This window comes from Manis pentadactyla, chromosome 5 (genome assembly GCF_030020395.1).
Source record: "Manis pentadactyla isolate mManPen7 chromosome 5, mManPen7.hap1, whole genome shotgun sequence".
Taxonomy (NCBI): Eukaryota; Metazoa; Chordata; class Mammalia; order Pholidota; family Manidae; genus Manis; species Manis pentadactyla.
Genome location: NC_080023.1, coordinates 70,120,599 through 70,142,747, shown reverse-complemented (window position 1 = coordinate 70,142,747; position 22,149 = coordinate 70,120,599). Strand labels below are relative to the sequence as shown.

General features: G+C 37.0%; 1 protein-coding gene across 8 annotated transcripts in view; it reads left to right on the top strand.

Annotated features, from left to right (window-relative positions):
- The window catches only part of WDFY3 (WD repeat and FYVE domain containing 3), a 275,767-nt gene that overhangs the window by 222,879 nt on the left and 30,739 nt on the right, over positions 1 to 22,149 (top strand). For all 8 annotated transcript variants that reach the window (XM_036906343.2, XM_036906345.2, XM_036906342.2 and 5 more), the window contains 11 exons: positions 303 to 471; positions 2,780 to 2,943; positions 5,445 to 5,593; positions 6,699 to 6,819; positions 7,371 to 7,456; positions 8,988 to 9,068; positions 11,273 to 11,327; positions 11,594 to 11,713; positions 18,535 to 18,652; positions 19,934 to 20,040; positions 21,546 to 21,699. In XM_036906343.2, coding sequence (XP_036762238.2) covers positions 303 to 471; positions 2,780 to 2,943; positions 5,445 to 5,593; positions 6,699 to 6,819; positions 7,371 to 7,456; positions 8,988 to 9,068; positions 11,273 to 11,327; positions 11,594 to 11,713; positions 18,535 to 18,652; positions 19,934 to 20,040; positions 21,546 to 21,699 — 1,324 coding nt within the window. The remainder of the gene's footprint in view (positions 1 to 302; positions 472 to 2,779; positions 2,944 to 5,444; positions 5,594 to 6,698; positions 6,820 to 7,370; positions 7,457 to 8,987; positions 9,069 to 11,272; positions 11,328 to 11,593; positions 11,714 to 18,534; positions 18,653 to 19,933; positions 20,041 to 21,545; positions 21,700 to 22,149) is intronic.

Sequence of the window (22,149 nt, the reverse complement as noted above, 5' to 3'; positions counted from 1 at the left end):
CAGTGAGGCTGTACTATATTAACGTGGAAATATTACTTGACTAGAGGTGATTTATTTCTATTTTAGGAAGAATAAAACTGTTCAGTTTTGTTGTTTTATATTATCTTTTTAAAAATCAGTGGAATTTGAAAATAGAGAAACTTGACCCAAAAGTCTATCGACTGACTGTGTATAAATACAGTCTATTAAAAATCCCTAAAAGAAGATAACACATAAAGAAATCTTGACACCATACCTTCCCTCAGGAAGCTGATATTTTAATTCGTGAAGATAATTATCTGAATCCTTTTGTTATTTCTTAGAAACCTGCTCGGTACAGAAGAGCCATAAGTTATGACAGTAAAGAATACTACATGCGCCTGGCCTCTGGCAATCCAGCCATTGTCCAAGATGCCATTGTAGAAAGTTCAGAAGGTGAAGCCACTCAGCAAGAACCAGAACATGGTGAAGACACTATCGCTAAAGTCAAAGGTCAGACTTCCTCTTTGATTTTAATTAACAATCATTTCAGAGCATTCTTATATTTGAGTTTATATGAAAATAAGAGCTACTGTAAAGAGTAGGGCCAACCTTTAAAATAACCGTACATTTTCTATCTCTTCATAAAGATTGATTTCTATATCAGAACTGAAAAAGACTTCAGATAAATGTTACGTGCCACTGGCTTGATAATTTTTTTATTGTATTCAGAATTCTCAGTGGCACCTGATATTTTAACTTAAGGTCCCCGATAACTAGATAGATACTTACAAAATTAAAGCAACTACCAGGTATGTCATTATTGCATGTTAGCCAACAATAAGAAATAATGAACTTTCTTCCTATGAGCTAAGACAGATTAGTCCAAACCTATACTTTATGAGTTTAGTAAACATACATAAGATGCTAAATTGGATTAAAATGGCCATGGACTTTTTGATTCTGTCCTTTTACATACATATGCCTTCTGCCCTCTTCCAACAGCCTCTGCATGATCTCAACTTTTAACAAACCATATCTCATCTCAAGAGCACTGGTCAGATAACAGAAACTCCTTCCCTGAACCTTTTCCAACTCCTCTGTCCACTGCTAGTACTTTACTCATATCTCTTACAGCAATTTCAGTGATTTTTCACTGTTTTTCTAAATTCTAAGTTTCTCAGAGGCAAATATTATTTTTCTTCTCTCTTTATAGCTTTTGGCACATGCCTAGCACAAAATGGGAATTCCATTCATGTCGAATAAGTAAATCTACTGTCTAAACTTTTTTTAAGCCTTTGACCATAAATTCAAAAGTCTTGGCATATTCTGTAACTAAAGTTCCAGAATGTAAATTAAGAACTGTAAATTAAAAATTAGTTTCAGATCCCATTGATTAAAAAACTAATAGTATATGGCCATGTCAACAAAAAAACTCCATTGAAAATTGTGATCCATTTCTCCTATTATTATAATCCACCTATTCTTTCTCATGATGACAATGACTTACTAAACATTTCATAATTGATTTAATGTTATCATAGAGTCCTTGAAACTTAATCAGAGTTTACAGTTCTATTGATTTTTCTTGACATTCCACGAACAAGTTATTGAGATGGATCCAAAGCTGTATTTACTGGATATAATATAACCCAAGGTGCAATCCAGAGTTAGTCAGATGCCTTGTATTTAGATCATTGGCACTTCAACTTCTCTTTACCTCATATTCCTAATGTCTCATTGAGCCCAAAACCACACAATATTGGTGTCACTGAGTAATATGCAAGGTGTTTTGCTAGACTTAGGAGTTGGAGATTTTCAGTCATCAGACTAAAAGTAATGCAGCAGTAAGCTTTTCTCCCTTTGGATGTTCTCAGTGGGACTTGGTCTCTCTTGTTTACTTATTATACTTTTTCATATGTGAAAATAGGGCAAAGAAGAACCTCTGATAACATGTGCAAGGATAAGACTCTAACAGACTAACTTTTGCTTTTCCCAGAATTTTTAGAGCAACTATCATTGGTAGGTCTAACATGACTTTTTATGGTAGAACTAAAATAAAAACATTAATTAAATATGGGATTTAGAGTGTATTTTGAATGCTTCTCATACTTTGAAATCTCATCAAGTGATTTTAATGTTACCTCCTGTGATAATAAAATCATCAGAATATAAGCAATAAAGTGTTATCTTAATCTGTAAATTAAATGATCTGTCCCTGTATTATAAAGAATTCTGCTCTTTATGACCTGATGATTTGATCAGATTCGTTCATGTATGAGTGACCCAACTGCCACTTGTGACATGAGCCATGAAGGAGTTCTCATGGGCCCTCCAGGTGTGTGGGATCTCTTATAATCATGTTTATAACTTGCTGTCTTTATTGTTGTTTCTGATAGTAATCCATTATTTATTCATAATATCCCCTCAGTGATGCCTGTCTGTAAGCAGCACTGTCCTTACCATCACTTGTGCTAAGCTTCTGTTCATTGTTATTGTTTGACACTTGAAATTTACTCTTTATCAGGTATGATGCTAAGCACTTGACATGCATTACGTCATTTTTAGTCCTCCAGCAGTCCTCTTTGATAGTATTTTTGTCCCAATTTTATAAATGAAAAAGCTAAGATTCAGAGAGGGCAAATCATTCACCTGCCTATTTAACTCCAGGGCCTGTGTTAACTGCTGAACTGTGCTGCCTCCCTCTTGTCCCCCAGAGTTATCTCAAATGGGAAATATACAGGAGGGACCACATGGGACTAAACTCCCCAAATGGCCCACACGAGGCCACATGGCCCTCCTGGTTATTATCCTCCCACAGGTCTGGTCAAGCCTCCTCTAAAACGGGCTCGATCCGCACCTGACGGAGGAGATGAGGAGAACCAGGAGCAGCTGCAAGAGCAGATTGCTGAAGGCAGCTCTATAGAAGAGGAGGAGAAAACAGACAATGCCACCCTACTGCGCCTGTTGGAGGACGGAGAAAAGGTATTGTGCTTCTAAAAAGTAAGGATTGTGTGTAAGTAACCTGTTGCCATTGACTAGTTAGTAGGATATTTATCTGGTGGCAGAAGATAAATGTTTTAGCCTCTATAATGAAATACAGTATTAGTGTTAAGCAACCTTTTGGTTTTAGTACTCTGCTTCCCTTATTTGCAAGATTTTCTGACCTGAGCACACTAAACAGCAGAAAGTTTCATCAGATACAATATTAACAGTTGACACCTATTTCATTCTTCCTCTATATCCTTTATTAGACTGAAGTTCTTGCCATATTTCTCTGTTCCAAGCCCATGTGTATAACCTATTCCATAATCTGTCCTTGTTATGTTTTTCTGCACCTTTGTAATTCCAGTCACCGCCCACAAGCAGCTTTAGCCCATCTGTACACCCTATCAGCCTTGTATTTAATCCCTGCTGTCCTTCATTCCCAGAGACTACCTTAACCTTCCTGCTTCTCTGTCCCCCTCCTACACCCTGATGGCCTCTCCAGCCTTTTTCCTGATTCTGCCCGGAAGCCTGTGCCCCCTTGTAGCACGGGATGCCTTGCAGGTCACTACATTGATGATGTTGTTTCTTTACTCTGTGCCTTACCCATTGTGTTTCCTACAAAAATACCCCTTTCTCCATCACTTGCATAACCTCTAGTAAGTCCCATTTGATACAGCCTCGTTTATCTGGATGTCTTTAATACTTGACTGTAGGAAGCTTTCCTTGACTGTCTCGCCAGCTCAGGCTTGGTTAGTACTCCTCCTCTGTGCTTTATAATGCCTTGTACATACCACTGTGTTCCGTCATGTCATGATTATTTGTTCTTGTGTCTGTCTCTTCCCTTAGATAGGGAGCTCCTTATAGGGAGGCACTGTTTTCTATTCTTATCCCATTGCTTTACACAGCTCTGATCACCTAATGGACACCCAATAAAGCTTTGAATGAATGACTGACTGAGTAAATAAAAGGATAAATGAATGAATGAATGAATGCGTAGTGAGTATCACTTTTTAAATGTTATCCTGTTTGCCTTTTATATTAGATGTTGGTACATAACTCTTGAAATCTTACCATTAAGAAGTAGTTACCAGAAATTAGGCCATCATTTTTAAAATTCTGTTCAGATATTTGGCCTAATTAATCTTGAATGCAAACACAAAAAAAAAATTCATGTAACTACAAAAGTATATTAAATCTGAATGAAGCACAAGAGAGGCTTCTGGGGTCTTGGGAATGTTCTGTTTCTTGATCCAGATGCTTGTTGCACTATATTTTTGGCATTGAAAATTCATGGAGCTGTGTATTTATGAAATAATTATTTTCTGTATGTATGTAACACTACAATAGTTATTTTAAAAGGACATCAGTATTTTCCCTGTAATCTTTATTTTTATCATTGAAGTAGTTCAAATGTGTCATTGAAAATTGACTTATATTTGCATGTTGCACAAAATGTTTTTTAATGCCATTTTTTAACCCTTTGACTCATCAGTACAGTTTTTGTCCTAATTGCTTTAAGTTTGAATAGTATAGAAAATGTATTCAAAGCTGATGTTTATTTGACATTTGTTTGACTCTGGTGTAGTTGCTGATTTTTTTTTTCCTTGACTCATGTTGAGCTGAGTTTAAGCAAGAAAGAATTTTTACTGAGAACTAAATCCTACCCATTGGAAAGCAAACAATACTTAACACTGAGAAATTTAGCAGCTCCTCCCTCCTATGAAGAAAATACAACTTCTGCCAAGTTTGGCTTTTTACAGCAGCACAACAGTCTGCCAGGCAGGCAGGATCCAGGTGGGGAGGGAATAGTAGGGACAGATTCCCCAGGTCCACTTCCAGGAGCTGTTGTTGAAAAAGAGGAAAGAGCTGAGTGGAAGGCAAGACAGTCAACACTTCCTAACATAATTATATGCATTGTCTTGCTAACTCGCACAACAAACCAATGTGTATTTGAGATTTACAAATGAAGACACAGAGGCTCAGAGAAATTAAGGTATTTGGCTATATCTACAACTAAGTGACAGAGTGGGAATTTGCTCAAGATTGCGAGGTCTGCACAAAGGGCACAGTCCCGACCTCCTTACGTGTCTGTCTCAGTTCCCTTTCCTGCCAAGTTTGTTGTGACTGTGTCTTCCTCCTTATCCGACTTGTTCATCACGTACAGACCCTCGTGCATATGTGCCTGGCACCCAGTGCATACTCTGTGAATATTGGGAGAAATGGATTAGATGGATGGATGAATGGGTGGATGGACAGGAAGTGGACAAATAAGATTAAATGGCTGTTTGCTTTTACTGATGTCAGTTGCAGGTCAGACTGCGGTCAGAACTGATTGTTTTGATGACCTCAGGTTTAATTTTGGGGTGCCATAAGAGTCATATCTTGGTAGAATCCTATTTGCCCATGTTTGAAAACATTTTGTTTAAATTATATCAAAAAAATTACCTGAATTTTTTTTTTAAAGCTGGATTAATGAACATTTATGGTTTTCTTTGTAGATCCAACACATGTACCGCTCTGCTCGAGTCCAGGGCCTAGATACCAGTGAGGGGCTACTTCTTTTTGGTAAAGAGCATTTTTATGTGATTGATGGATTTACAATGACAGCAACCAGGGAAATAAGAGATATTGAAACCTTACCTCCAAAGTAAGTAAATGAAGAGAAAAAAAGTACAGCTATCTTTAGAAAGCAGTATATTTACATGGTTTTTTTTTTAACACAAAAATTGTGTTTTAAGTCATGTTGTCTCTCAGTTTGTGTGCATCTGTTATTAAATATTCCATTAAGGTTAACAATTATTTCAAGGTAATATAGGAAAAATTTGCCATATTTATCAAAATGAAAACTAAATAAAAATTTATTGCTGTGCATTAACAGCATTAGACACCTCATTCCTTGTACTATAATCTAATATTTATAAACTTATTCTGAATTTGCACATTATCCTTTTTTAAAAAATTTTCAGTGTAAGCACAGTTGTAGAGAAAATGCAAGAAGCTGCAAAATAGCAAATGGAAGATTGTCCATGCCCTCTGGATACCCTAGGACGAGGGTGACTGAAGTTCAGGCAGAAATTAACTTATTATCCATCCTCCTTTTTGTCCACCAGTCCTATGATGGACATGAGAATAGGTAATGGAAAACCCAAAGACAGAAGACAAAGCTAAGAGGAAGATAAAAGGCTTAAGGCTCAGGAAGTCAATATTCTCTTTAACATTTTGAGCCCCTAACACTGGTGAATGTTCACATGGTCTCCTTAGTTTGTCCCTGGGAGAGACTTCAAATAATTACCTTCAGCAACAATCAGGGCAACATTATGACTGTCCTGGGTCCCTTCCTCTATATAAAAATACTAAAAATTATATTTTGGGACTGTTGATTTAAAGATGAATATATTCATATTTTAAGATATTCTACCTAAAAGTATGATTTTTTCTTCTGATTCTAAAAAAATTCAAACATTTTCTTGAGCCCCAGAAGTATGTCAGCCTAGGCACCGTGCCTGCTGTGCTTGTAGATATATTGGCCCTTATAGCAATAATGGGATTTTAAAAATTACATTCATCAGAGGGGGTTCCTTGTATGCTGAGTAGCTGACAGATTACCCTCTTAAACATTTTTTTTAACTGAATATTCTGATACGTTGTTCCCCACTCCCATTCATATGTTGAAAATAACATACTCTTTGTTGAACAGTGAATTCATGTTTTGCCGTGTGTTTGTTCACCTCCCTTCTTCTGGCTGCCCATAGTATGCATGAGCCCATCATCCCAAGAGGGGCCAGGCAAGGCCCCAGCCAGCTCAGGAGGACATGCAGCATTTTTGCATATGAAGATATCAAGGAAGTACATAAGAGGAGGTATCTCCTGCAGGTGGGTGGATTTAGTAGTACTGAATGTTTTGTCAGATTCCTTTATTCAGAGAATGTATTATTTTAAAACTGATACATCCTGTGAAAACCCTCTATAGAATCCACATTATCCCTAGAGTATTCCCTAGATTTGGTCGTATGATAGACAGAGTCATGCCACATGGGTTGCATAACAATATAATGTATCACTTTCTTATTAAGCACAATTTAACTCTTGAGTGATATCTTTGTTATCCATTTTCCCTATAGCTCTCCATGTTAACAGTATATAATTGTCTTTTAATATATAAATTACATAGTACCATTTTACAAAATCATAATTTTATAATTACTTTGTTTTATCATTATTCTATTAAAGATTTTAGAAGCAAATTGAGCAAAACAAATTCAGAATTAGTTGGCTCAGTTTATTTTGTAATCTGCTGAAAATTCTTCACTCAAAATATTCTTCAAACAAGTAAACTTCTTCAACACTGTAAAAATTCATAGTGGAAAGTTAATATATGACATTACTGTTTTTTCCTTAATGTTTTTTCTCTCTGATCATTTCAGCCTATTGCTGTGGAAGTTTTCTCTGGAGATGGACGGAATTACCTCCTTGCTTTTCAGAAAGGAATTAGAAATAAAGTTTATCAAAGGTATTGTTTATTAGGAATACTTTATATGGGAAGAGATGGAAGGAAAACTCGTACTAGTTCACCTAGTTTCTAAACATCTAGAATCAGATTAGTGAATTGACTTCTTTGAAGAAAATGTTTGTTTCATTTTTTCCAACCTCTTGAAACATAATTCTAACTAGCTTTTAAAACAATGTTATTCTCTTGAGAAATACCATTTTTCCTTCTGGTAACTTAATAGTAGATATCAGCAAAAGCTGTTTTTCTCTCTTAAGCCCCATGTCTCTAAATGTAAAAGGATGATGAAACTGTAACCAAAAAAATAATACTTTAGGCTCAAAATAGGCTTCTTTCATATTTACCAAAAAGAAGACTATGCTGTGCCTTGCTGTTGAATGCAGAGAATGAGTTCCTTAGGAACTATAGTCATATGAGACTTTGTCTGGCCTTGGAAGGGAAACAGGATACTTTCACCCTTGAAAAAATAACACAGCCAAATAAAGCAGTTAATCTAGTCTGACCATATTTTATTTTTGGTAAGTGTGTTTCTGATTTACCTTGTAAAAGAAAAGTACATGTACATGGTGCTCAAAGATATTTCTGTTGAATATATGGCTGATAAGCCTTTTATGAATTGATCAAGATAGGAGAGCCCTTCTCATGTTCTTTGAAAGGTGGTAGAGATCCCAGCAAACCCTCTAATAAGGGAAATTTTGTATTTCGCATGACCTCCATTGGGAATGACTAAGGCCAAAACAGCATTGCTTGTCATTGCGATGCAGTAATAATACCTGTGAGCGCGTGGGAATGAGGTGGTTCTTCAAGTAAAGTGCCTGAAGCTGGTGACTGGTCATCCAAAACTCCTTTCACATATGGGAAGTGCTAAGAAAAATGACTGAAACTTTAGTTACCTTACTCATTTCTAAAGATGATAGTGTTTTCAACACTAGGAAATTATTTGTTCTTCATAACGAGAAGCTGTTAAGGAAATGAGTGTCTTCCTCTGAGATAGTGTATGCCAGGTTCAAGGACCACCTCCATTCCAAGAATTTCCCCATATTTCTCTTTTGCTTTTAAAAAATATATGTTGACCTTGGGAGCTTTTTTAAATCTCTGTCACAGGAAGGTTCTTCTCTTGTCTGTGTCTTCATTTGTTTAGTGATGTCTTCCCTCTGTCATTTGTTCAGCTCTCATCCCTTGCTGCCATGTGAACATTTAGCTGTTAATCCCTCTTTAGGATTTCATTCATTTAACTCAATTCCTGTGAATCAATGTTGCAAGGCTCTTTATTCTGGTAATATGGCAATATCAGTAAAAACCCAGAATGACAGATTTTGCTGTGGCCCTTTATATTTGGCACTGGAAGCCAACATCTCACTCTTTTTGTAACAGAGTGTTCTCATTACTGTACGCTCTCATTGTCTGTCGTTTACTGGGTAGTAGAGGGGTAAATGCAACAATTAAGACCTAAATGAATCATCCTTTCTTAGGCTCCCAATAGATCCTGACCAAGACTTCATTTCCAATTTTATGCTATTTCTAAATTTCCCAGGTTTTTGGCTGTAGTGCCTTCTTTGACTGACAGTTCAGAGTCTGTGTCTGGGCAACGACCAAACACAAGTGTGGAACAGGGGTAAGTTGTTTGCTTCTTCCTTATAGTTTAAAAATACTTCAGAAACATTACTTTTACTTACTAAACTATCATGTGTATAAAGCATTCTTTTTTGTGTGTGGATATTTCATCTTTATCAGGTTTCCTTGTTAATAATACTACAAGTGTGATTCCTCATTATAATTTTAGGGGAAAGTCCCCTTACGTAAAATAGAGGGGATGAATTTTAAGGCTTTCGATACACAACACCAACTTGATTGCCATAAAAATTATATGTTTATATTCCACCATGAGTGGATAAGTTTACTTATCTCAGTAGATGCTTGTCAGCTTTTTATATTACATTTTAATTTTTACTGATTTTATAAAATGCTTTCTCCATAATGTGCATTTCTTTCAGTATTAGTAATCTTGAGCTCTTTTCATGTTGGTTAGCCATTTAAAATCATCCTTTGTGAATGATCCACAGTGGTGCCCATTTTTTCCCTGATTTTTTTTAGTGTGTGGGGTGGGGGGGGTTGTTGTTTTTTTAATCGAGATATAATTAACATACAACATGTTAGTTTCAGATGTACAATATAATGTTCCAATATTTGTGTATATTGTGAAGTGATCACAGTAAATCTAGTTAATGTCTCTTCTGAGTTCTTATCAGTCTATGTGGGATTTTTCTCTATAATGTATAACTCCTTTGCTTGGCATACTTATTGCAAATTACCCAGTTTTCCTCTTAACTTTGTTTTTTGATGTTTAAACTTCCAATTGAATATGTTCAAACCTATCAGTGATTCCTTTATGCTCTTTTCAGCTGCTTTTAACCTAAAGTTCTTCTGGATGATATGCCTTTTCAGGAATCCATATACCCAGCCCCATATACAGCCTTGAGGAACTGGTAGCCCCTTATAATACACTGGAAAAGAAGTAATGATTTTGGGCTACAAATTAATCATAACAGCATGCAACAATATGACTTAAAGCTTTACCAGGGTTTCTATAATTTGGAAATAAGATTTTATTCCAGTCTGTGTATATCCAAATATATTACATCTGTGTATTTTTCTTTAAGTTGTTGCTTTTATTTTCTTTAGCTGAGGTTTAACAAATATAAATGTCAAGTATATGCTTTTGTTAACCTTGGAAACACGCCTGTTCCTTCATTTGTGTTGTGAAGATAAATACAGGAAATGACAGGCTCCCTTAGAGCACGTTGAACCTTTTTTCTACTTGCAATCAAATTGCTGGTACTTTCACCTGGCCAAATAATTTTCCATTTGCTGTTTCACTGTTCTTGGTACTTTCTATGCTGAGCCGGCAGTTCTAAAGAACTTTTGAAAGCTCAAAGTTAAGAACTAGAAATTCATTTCTAACTTTAATCATCTTATAAAGTTCAGGGGTGATCATAGCTTTTTTTTACCAGGGATAGTATTCTGTGTATTCAATTTGGCTGATGAGAAGAATTTATCTAGATGTGGAAAGCGGTATCTATATTAGTGAGCTGGATGTTTATGAACTAAGGTTTAAAAATCTATTAATTTCCTTACAGACAAAAAGTATAGGTAAATGCTGGTTCAGTGACAAATATGCCATCTTCACATTATTAATTATCAATATTACAAAGCTGTTGAACGTTAAGAACTTTTTAAATAGCACTCTAGGAAAGTTTGCTATTCAAAAAAGTCCATAATTTTAAATGGCCTGAATAGCAGTGACCTTCCTGTCATAAAATATTAATATTTTCAATCACTTTTTCAACATCTCTGTTAATGGGCCATATACCTTTTAGGTACAAAATATTATGTACTATTTCAGTTACTCCAATTTAATGTCTTTAAATATGTTTATGTAAGGATTATTGGAAAAGGTAAAAGGTTGGACTAGGTCAGTGTTTTTCTAACTCATTTGCCATAACCTACAGTTGAAATGATGTCCACTACATTGCATCCCAAGTCACACAGACTGTTACAAACACTAAAACAAAATTCAGTGAAATATTTTCCTCTACTATATACAATGCCTTCCATGTTCTCTTCCCTTTACTTTGAGTCTGTGGTAATTTCATATTTCAAATGTTGATCACAACCCACTAAACAAACTTCATGACCCACTGATCAGTCCTCCATAGTTTGAAGAAGTCTGGATCAGGTGACTTAAAGTTTTCAACTTTGTAATTACTCAAATTTAAAATTACACTGCCTACAATTTATTTAATTATTTGTTGTTTTTAGATCTGGGTTGCTTAGCACTTTGGTTGGAGAGAAGTCTGTGACTCAGAGATGGGAGGTAAGCTTAATAAAAATGTCAGGTTCCTTTGGAATTTATAGTTAGACAGCATAAATCATATAGTTAAAATCACTTTAATAATCCATAACATATGTACCATAGGAAAAGTGCTATGTTTCTGTTCTTTCTAGGGAAAAAAAACAGTTCATTCTGAAATCTGTAAGAAGAAACTGTCCTTTGCCTCATTTTGCATATAACATTTAAAAAAGTGAACATAGTAGAAATAATTGATTGGTCTAAATGAATCTCTGTTTATCTTTCCCAAGAGAGGTGAAATCAGCAACTTCCAGTATTTAATGCATCTGAACACTTTGGCTGGCAGATCCTATAATGATCTCATGCAGTACCCTGTCTTTCCCTGGATCCTTGCAGATTATGACTCAGAGGTAAGTCTCAGATTGTGTGTAAGTAGTACACATTTTCAAAAGTAATTAAAAGATACTACAATTGCTCAGATATTCTATTTGTTTTATAAAGTTCTCAGCAGGCAGTTATTCCACAAAGATGAGAGTTTTAGCTTGGACTTGTGCAAAGTACAGATAATTGGTCACCTTCTTAGATATTATTCATAATATCTATTTGGTTCCCTTAAGTGCTAATTAATTTGTATCCACTGGTGGATATCACTTTGTCCTCTACATTGCTTCCAGATTCAAAAAAACGAATCTAATGGAGTCATCCCTCTGTTTAAAATTATTCAGTGACTCATCATCACAATTTGGAGAGGATTTAAAACCTAAAAAGCCCTTACAAAGCAACTCCTACATATATATCCCCTTCATACTCCCAGGACTGCTATTCAGGGCTACCACTTCCCTCCTTGTGCCTCTCAGTAGCTCGGCAGGTGCTACTCCCCATTTGGAATTCTCCCCCAGCGCCCATGTGCATCTTCTCTGCCACCTGCAGTTCAGCTGGCCAGCTCCACTTTATCCTGGAGGACACACTCAGGTGTTACATCCAGGGAGCCTTCTGTCCTTTCTCTCCTCATCATCCTCCTCACTCCTCTGGTCCCACTGCTCCCACACTGCCCTGTAGTTGTCTAGTGGTACTTTCTTTTCTAGTGTGTTGCAATCATGACTTTTGTCTGACCCTACTGAACTACGAGGTTATTGAGCACGAAGACTGTCTCATGTAGCTCTCAATTCCCAATCCCAACCTCTAGAACAGTGCCTGGTACTTAGTATACACCTGAATGGTTTTTTTTATTTTGTTTTTATTTTAAGAGGGCATCTGTCATATTTATTGATCAAATGGTTGTTAACAACAATAAAATTCTGTATAGGAGACTCAATGCACAATCATTAATCAACCCCAAGCCTAATTCTCAACAGTCTCCAATCTTCTGAAGCATAACGAACAAGTTCTTACATGGTGAACAAGGTCTTACATAGTGAATAAGTTCTTACATGGTGAACAGTGCAAGGGCAGTCATATCACAGAAACTTTCAGTTTTGATCACACATCATGAACTATAAACAATCAAGTCAGATATGATTATTCGTTTGATTTTTATACTTGGTGCTTGCTTTGGTGGTATAGTGGTGAGCATAGCTGCCTTCCACCTGAATGTTTTTTGAATTAACCAGAAATGTATTAATGATGAATTTTGCATAAAGATTTTTGACAAATATACTGACTTGACGTGCATACATTTCTCCTTCCCAAGACTTTTAAAATACAACTTTGGAAAAATTGCTCAGCCATAATGTCCTATAAAAAGGATACAGATTAAATATCCCATGGGTACATATTTCAAATTTCTACTTTTAAAACCCTCAGGAGGTAAATTGTGGTTTTCTTTTGAACATATGAATTAGCCCAGCTAGAGGTGAGCTTTTAAAATAATCTCTGGTATGAAGGATTCCATGTCATTTGGAAGTCACTTGGTCTGGTATTATGTTGTCTTTTAGAGGTGATGAATTCCTGGGTGCTCTTCTAAGGTCACTTCCTGACCACCTCTAAGGAGAAAATGCTCAGAAGTGAAGTTGGAGTGAAACAGAGGAGAGGAGATTTGATCTTCCAGTTATGTGGGCAATGGAGGGCATAGGCGACCAGAGCTGCTGTGTACAGTCTGCTGCTATCTGTGCCCTTGCCAAGACCAGCAGAGGCTGTTCCTCTTACTGCTCACCTCCAGGCCTGGTTCTTGAGTGCCTTTCTCTGTGAACACTAAATTTCCAAGGCAGTTGTCTTCATAATGAATCAGTTAACAAACTGCCATTTGACTGTTTTTTTGTTGTTTTTTAGGAGAGCCACGGAGAGGCTTTTATTGAGAGACACAGTGAGAGGACAGAGCTCCTGGCTTGTGCCAGGAGGGGACAAGAGAGCCCGTGATGGTGTGTTGTCTAGGGGATTTATAGTCGGTTGAGGATTTTCAGGGATGTGGATAAAGGGTTAGGGGTGCAGACTTGTACTACCTGCCCTGCCCCCAAGGTGGGCTGGGTTGCTGTCTGTTTGCTAGGGCTGTTTATAGTTGAGATACAGTGAAGTCACTGGTTATGCTGAGATACCCTTCTTTAATTGTGGAACACTCAAACATTCCAGGCCAAGTTACTCCTGGCCTTTTGAGCATTAACTGGTCTCACTGAAGATGTCTATATTCCTAGTCTTCTGTCTTTACCCTGGAGAATTAGAGTGACCTTGACTTTGCATAATGCTTCACACAGTTTCAATAGGGACTAATTTGCACGTTATTACATTGCTCTGACTGTAAATATCCTGCCTTTTTCCAGAGGCCCTCACTCTACTCTGACTACACCCAAGGTCCCTGTCTCATTCCCCTTTCTACAGAAAGAGACCCTAGCTGCTGCCAGGGAAAGGGGGTGACGACTGCTCTGGCCATGCTGAGAGGGTCCAAGGAGTGCAGTTAGGTCTCCCTCACTGGTTGGTTGAGAGGGCCTCGGAAGATGGGCACTTTTATTCTGGGTTCCATTTCTATTACTATTTGCAGTTTTATTGCTTCTAGGCAAGATAGAACAAATCGTGTTATTAGGTTAAGTAGCAACATCTGGAGTTGAATTTTCCATTCTGGAAGGACAAACTTGATGAGATTAAGAATGCATGGCTGAATATGAGGACTAGAAACAGTAAAACTTTAATTGAAATGATAAGAGAAAACTAAAATATCTGTAGAAGCATATCTAGATACCTTGGAGAAACTAGAATTCTGGATTTAGTCTATGTCCCAATGACTAGTATTAGGTTTTAGTATAGATAAGGCTGCATTATTGAAACAATACTCTAAAATCACCCTCATTTTTAGTAGAAGTAACCAGATTAAGAAAATAATTAACACTTAGCTTGATGATTTGCATAAGTGCAGCAAGAAGAGCAATTAATTACATAGGATCTTTTAAATGTGCTTTGCTGGAACTTTTTATAAGGAACTTTAGACTGGACTTTTAAAGTCCTCTTGAGGCCAGAAAGCCAAGCCAGACTTGCCGTCAAGTTTTGCCTGCAGTACCTGTAGATTTGGGTGAATTCCTCTCTTCTCGAGGTCCCCAAGGCATTCCGAGGTTCCTGCACCTGCCAGAAAGTGACCTTCCTTTACTCACCTGGTAAGGCTGCTGGGAACCCTGTAAGCAATGTACCAGGCCAGTTCTTCCAAGTGGCTTTGTTGGCTCTATAAAGTCAATCTTAGTTCCTTAAAGCTGTCTTCATATCTGAGGTTACGCACGTGTCTCTAGGTATGACATTCCAGTCAAAGCCTTGGTAATATAACCAGTGTTTTTAATTGGTCCTGTTACAAGGAAGGCAGATTCTCATTGAGCTTATGCAAATAAACATACTGCCATAAAATATAAAAATATTCACTTAGAGTTTTAAATTCTGGAGGGATCAGGTACAGAGAAAAATTAATGTTTCAATTCTGCTTATAAAGGTGTCATTAACTAAACTGTTGTCATCTTAAGAGAAAAAGTTTGAAACACTTTATCAGCAACATTTGAAACAAGTCATAAAATTATTTTCCTTAGTCTACTTAAACTTATGAAACTAATACTTGCTTTGGTGGAATCTAGTTCTTTACGAGTTTAGGAGTAATAAAATAATGACTATAAATTACAAGACTTATGAATAACTGGTTAAAGATCTGATGAAAGCTTACTGCAAGACAGTTGACATAAGGAAATTTGGATATTTCTGTAACATAAAACATTGAGTAACAAAGTTTAGCATCATTCCCTTTCACAGTTCTTTCCAGATAATTAAGCAGGTAAATAAGCCAAATTAGCCAACTATTTTCCCCAATGAGGAGAAAAAATTCCTCTGACATGTTTCAGTGGCCCTCTGGAAAACATCAGAGTTAACTAGAAGTAAAAGCACCTTTTTGAATTTGAATTTGGGAAGCTGTCAAAAGAAAATTTTTAAGGCACTTGCCTAAATAGCCTAAATAGAATCATAGGTCACTATGAAACTATACTTACCTATTTAACCAGAATGACAATAAAAAATTTTAAAGGCAAATACAGAAGTTACACAGTTATTAGCAAAACTTAGTTTTTAGTCCTTTTAATATTAAGATCTTATTTTTTTAAGTACTCAGACAACTCATCTAGACTCTAATAAAACAATTAGAAAACACTTTGCAATCATTCAACATTGAGAGCAAATAGTTCAAAAAAACTTTTTCCTTTTAACAAGAAAAAAATTTATAGTTTTGCTGTGTACTTGATATTAAGATTCATTTGCTTTAATTTCACATAGCATGACCATATTAAATTATTCCACAAACTTTCTACAACCTTCTTTTTACATTCAGAGTTCTCCCTCTTTAAATAAACAGCTATACTTTAGAACAAAGTTACCTTCTTTTATCAAAGACACATTCTTTAGCATGCAGAAATGTTTTCCTTATTTTAAGTAGCTTTAATTAGAACTTAAAACCATCAGGAACTTTAATTTTCAGTGAACAGTGAGAAGTAGGCTATTGTAAACTGTTACAATAGCATTCTTTAGATTGACAAATTTATGAACACATTTTATAATTTCTGGAACCATGTGCTTTACAGCACAATCTTTAAGCACAAAATATGTCTACTCAACTTAGCAAAACTTTAAGGTTTTAGATTACCACAAAGATTCTCAGGCTGTTTGTAGGTATACACACCGTAACACACTATTATTAAGATGTTCACTTGCTACACTTACGTAATTTACTCATTCCTTAACAACCATGCTAAATTACTCAGAAAACCTTCACTAAACATTAGACAAAGTCAACCTCTTTTAAAGCACTTTTTCTTGAAAGATTTAACAGATAACATCAACTTAAGTGACTTTAGGTAAACTTAAGCAGCTGATAACCATAAGGACATGTCCATTTCAGCTCAACTTAAATTAGCATTAATGCTTAATATTTTCTATTAGAATTTTCTGAAAGTTTTAGAATGCCCAATTTTATATTGTAATATTCCACGGGACTTTTGACTATTTTCCTTCCTTGTGGCAAAATAAATTTAACTGCATAACCTTATTATATTGCATACTTCTCTCAGGGGCCAAGCCTCTCTAATCAGAGAGTTTGTATTGAGGCCAGGCTTGTGTGCAGAAGATAAGACACTTCCTTGAGAGCCCCCTGCCTGTCCCATAAGTGGAGGGGACTGTGTGACCTCTGGCTACCAGAGCCTTGGTCAGAGTCACAAGCCTGTTTCCCTTCTCTGGGGGCTGCAGAAAAGGAAATGCCCAGCCCCAGGATGACTGCCTCTAAGGAAGGGAGGTTAGAATAGAGGCATTTACATGTTGGGCTCAAGGTTTCAGCTTGATTACTTCACAGACTTCATTTACATTACACAGGAGAAAGTGGTGCAGGCCAAAGAGGATTGCTTTGAATGAGGAACAGGGGAACTTTTTCCAAGGCCAGAGATAAAATTCAGAGACTGCCACGGACATTTGGGTGTGTCTGTACTCTTAAACACCAGTTTTTGCCTCTGCATGGTAATTATCCTGCTAGTCACCCACTGTAAGAAATCTGATCTGTAAGACAAGACATCAGGTGTCATCTGCGACTCTTGCATAGGCAGCAGCCTAGCCGGAGGTTCACTCAGCGCCATCGGATCGATTAGCTGGAGCCAAGATCCAGGACCGCTGTCTACTAGTCCCATCTGCCCTCGGAGTCCGCAGATTAGGATAGGAAAGTAGGAAATCGGCTCAGCCACTCCGTGACATTCCAGTCTGTCCGGAGGCAGAGGATCAAGGAGTGGCAGACACCAGGAAACCGTTCACCCAAGAATTAAGACTAGTAGCCGACACTAATCATCTTTTAAGTGGCTAATGGGTGCCCAGACACATTTTTATGAGATAAAAAGTACAGCATTTAGTCAGGAATAAGAGCGAAGCGTGGGTCTCCTACCTTGCGGTGGTGAGCATCAGGTTCCGTGAGATTGATGAAGTTAGGAGTTAGGAATGCCCCCTGCCTCATTGAGGCCCGGGCAGCCTGAAGTAGCAGGCTGGAAGGCAGAAAGAGAGAGAGACACTCCTCACGGATACCCAGTTGGGCTGTCGGGGTCTGATTCCAGACAAACGGACCTTTGAGAAGCCGCTGAAGTGTAGCCTCAGCCTAGGCAGTTGCCCACAGCCTTCCTCAGTCCCTCGCATCCAAGGAGAGCCTCTGAAAGGGAATCCTGGCCTCCAGCCAGCTGACTTTCCCAGCTCCCAAGGGAGACGGGGGATCCACTGAGGGAGACACAGGGGAGCCTGTCCCTCGAGACTTAGAGATCGGCATCCGGGTTAGTCCCATTTAAGTGGCTGAAGAGCATCCGATTTTGAGTGCCATAGATGGCTGCCTTCTATAAGGACAGTGAAAGAAAAGGCAGGCTCTGATGCTGATACCTCTGAAGTTATCCCAGACAAGCCCCAAAAAATGATGTCAGGGTTCTTGTTTGTGGAGTTGAAGAATGAATTTAGCAAACACCCAAGGTAGGAGAGCTAGGGAGAGGCTGAGAGGCTTTTATTGAGAGATACAGTGAGAGGACAGAGCTCCTGACAAACGCCAGGAGGGGACAAGAGAGCCCCGCCATTTGACTTTTTTAAGTGTGGATAACCAGAGGTACCTAACTTTGTTTTGGGGGTCCAGTTCTGCCAGTGTGACCCCACGTACTAGTACGTTTATAAATCATTTATAAATCCTCATTTTCTGCTATAACCACTGTACCTACATTGGTGAGAATAGAAAGTATATAGTAATTAGGACTTGATTTTGTTTGTATTTTAGGAGGTAGACCTTACTAATCCCAAAACATTTAGAAACCTGGCTAAGCCAATGGGAGCACAGACGGATGAACGATTAGCTCAGTATAAGAAACGGTATAAAGATTGGGAAGACCCTAATGGTAAGTAACTTTTCTTGTCATTGGACTTGGTACCTGAGTTTCAAAAGTAAGCCATTATCTGGTGGTCTGACATCCTTGCAGTTTTCTCCAAATTGCTTGTATATTATTACATCTATTATATTATGTATGCACATATATGTACAACTATCAGAGTAGAAAAATCAGATTTTGCATGCCAACTGGTAGCCATGGTTGGAAGGGATTTTTAGGTAGCTTGTCAGATATTGGCAGAAAACTAGGTATGTTTGTATAGGGTAGAAATTTCCCATTATAACCTGCCTTTATCTCTAATTGTGCTTAAGCCAGGAACTATCCTTTACTGACTCTCTTTTAATTATATGAGGCAGTTTTTGGAACTCTTTTGTATTAAAAATAATAATAATAATAAACTACCTTCTTAAAACACTGTAAGTTTACTTATGATTTATTATGTTTTATGTTGACATGTGTCCCCTCTCAAATAGGCAAAATAAGAAAGGGGTAAAAACTAAACCTAAGCCTAACAATAGTCCCTGTGTGGAATCTTTTTTTATTTTTTTCTCTTCCAAGGAGAATGTGGAACAAAAATTGCATAATATTCATAGACAGTTTAGAGAAATACAGTCGACCTTTGAACATCATGGGGATAGGGGGTGCTGACTCCCCATACTGTTGAAAATCTACGTATAACTTTTGATTCCCCTAAAACGTAACTACTGATAGTCTACTATTGGCTGGAAGCCTTACTAATAACATAAACAGTCAATTAGCACGTATTTTGTATGTTACATATATAGTATTTTGTATTCTTAAAATAAGGTTGAGAAAAAATGTTTTGTCAAATTTTCACAAATCTCAAATGTATTAATTTTGTAAAAACAATTCACGTTTAAATGGACCCACACAGTTCAAACCCATATTGTTTAGGGTCAGCTGTACCCTTAAATGCCATTGCAAAGCCAGAACCTACTAAAAGTAGCTATAAGTCAATATCCTGCTTTAGTGGAAGATGATTGGCTTTAAGAGTTCATTACTACAATAAGCCTCAGAACATGAATTGCTAGATGTGCCAAGTTTTGGGGGAAAGGCATTAAATTATCCATACTTTGGATGACTGCCCAGTATATAAGTGAAGGTTAGAGTGTCATCATAAAGCTTTCATGCTACAAATGCCAGTGCTAACTGCAGTTAGTAAAGTAATGTAGTTAATATATACATTTGCATTTCCAAGCCTATTAATACCCATTTTGTTTTTCATATACACTGTTTGGTTTTCAATTATGCTTTAATTTTCTTGAATAGGAGAAACACCAGCCTACCACTATGGGACCCACTATTCATCTGCAATGATTGTGGCTTCATACCTAGTAAGGATGGAACCTTTCACACAGATATTCTTAAGGCTACAGGTAAAACTCTAAATTTAGAATTTTTTCCACTTAAACTTTCTATTTAAAATGGTTTCTTTTTTTATACTGTTAGCTTGCTTTACAAGAAGCCCTGTGAAGTTTTAATCACAAAATTAGTACAACATAATTAAAGTGGAATTTTGCTGAGCCAAATTGATGAACAAACTAGACTCTGTGTACAGTAAACATGTGCAGGGTCCTTTCGTCAGATAAGCTAGCAGTGTATGCTTTCCAGCCAGGTATATGGAACTCAGCCTCAACTGGCTGAATTTAGCAAACATTAAAACAAGAGTAATGTAGTCTGGCTCATTTGCTGTCTTCTTTATTGTAACTGTTTTTCTCCACATTCTCTTCCTTCAGCAAATATTTATTGAATACATACTATGTATCAGGCACTACTTATTCTAGGTGCTTGGAGCATATCAGTGAACACAAAAACCCTGCCTTAAGGAGCTTATCTTGTTTTTGTTGAGTAAGACAAACATAATAAATGAGTACGTTATAATTGTTGAAGAATATCAGAAAAATAGAGAATCAAAGAAGGTGGATGGGAAGTTTGGGGACTGGGAGGTTGGGGAAGGCACAGTGCAGTGTTATGTAGAGTGGTCAAAGTAGGTCTCCTTGAACAGACAACATCTGCACAATAACTTGAAGGAGGCGAGAGAGTTACTCATGCAGATACCCACAGAAAGTGTTTTCTAGGCAGAGGGAACAGCGCCTGCGAGAGCCCTAAGTTAGGCGTGTGCTTGAGATGTTTAAGGAACAATAAGGAGGCCAATGTGTTTGGAACAGAGTAAATATGGGGAAGGTCATAGAAGATGAGGTCAGAGATAATGGGCCAAATTGTGGGTCTTGGCGTCCATCATATGGACTTCAGGGTTTCCCCACAGGAACTTCATCATAATGGCAAATACACTATGTTCTCTTAAAACACAGCATACGGAGTTTGAGGAAGGAGGTAGTATATCTGTCAGCTGGATAAGCAAAAGCAATCCCTTTTCTGTTTGAATTTGTTTTATCAATCTATAACTTTTGATCACCTTATAGTTCGCCACTTAATTCTTAACTGGTGTGAAAACTTAAATGTCATATTAATTTATAAAATTGGACAAACACATATATAACTTGAATATTTCCAACTGTGGAGGGTTAATTAGAATCTTTATTTTTTTAAGAGAGTGTCATCAAAGTATAGAAAAATTTATATGTCCTTATAGTATTGTCCTCTCTCCAAAAACTAGTATTTCTTTAAATGACTTTTTAAAGTCCTTATATCGGGATTTCACTTTGATTACAAAACAAACATATTGAGCATCCTTTGTAAGGAGTACTCCAAAGAGAATTAGTTTTCTTTTTGAGATTATTGAACATTTTATGTATTTGACATAGGATTATGGGAAACTGAATTGTCACCAAACATTTATTTGGGGTTTTCAAGCTGTTAAGCTTGACGGAAGGTGGAAATGGTTCTCTAACAGAGGGGTGCCTTCTCACTATGTCCACAGGGAGGCCACTTTGACCTGGCTGACCGGATGTTTCACAGTGTGCGTGAGGCCTGGTATTCAGCATCAAAGCACAACATGGCAGACGTAAAAGAACTTATCCCAGAATTTTTTTATTTGCCAGAATTCCTGTTCAATTCCAACAACTTTGATCTAGGTATGTAAAGCTATGGCACTGTCTCAGGAACATTAACCAGTGAAGGTTCAATAGTAAGTCACTTTTCTGAAAATTATCTATTGTACACATTTCCTGGTGGTTTCAGCTGTTGTTATTTACTGTGATTGGGTGTTGGAGTAAATATACAAAGAAAAGTAGATTGATGCTCCAAATTTATGTTTCAAATCTAGAGTCTTGGAAAATTTTTTAATTGACACTGATGACACCTAATGGTCAGAATATTTTTATTTCAGTGAAAACAAAGATGAGATAAAAATTCAATTGAACATAATTACAACTGAAATTAGTAGCCAAGAGTGGTATATCCAAATTTTTCAAGTGTTGTTTTACTCTTATATATTGCCTGAGGCATTCTTAGCTTGCATCCTAATACGTTTTAAAATTAGAATATCAGAATAACTTAACATAAATGCCTTTTCTTTATCCTTT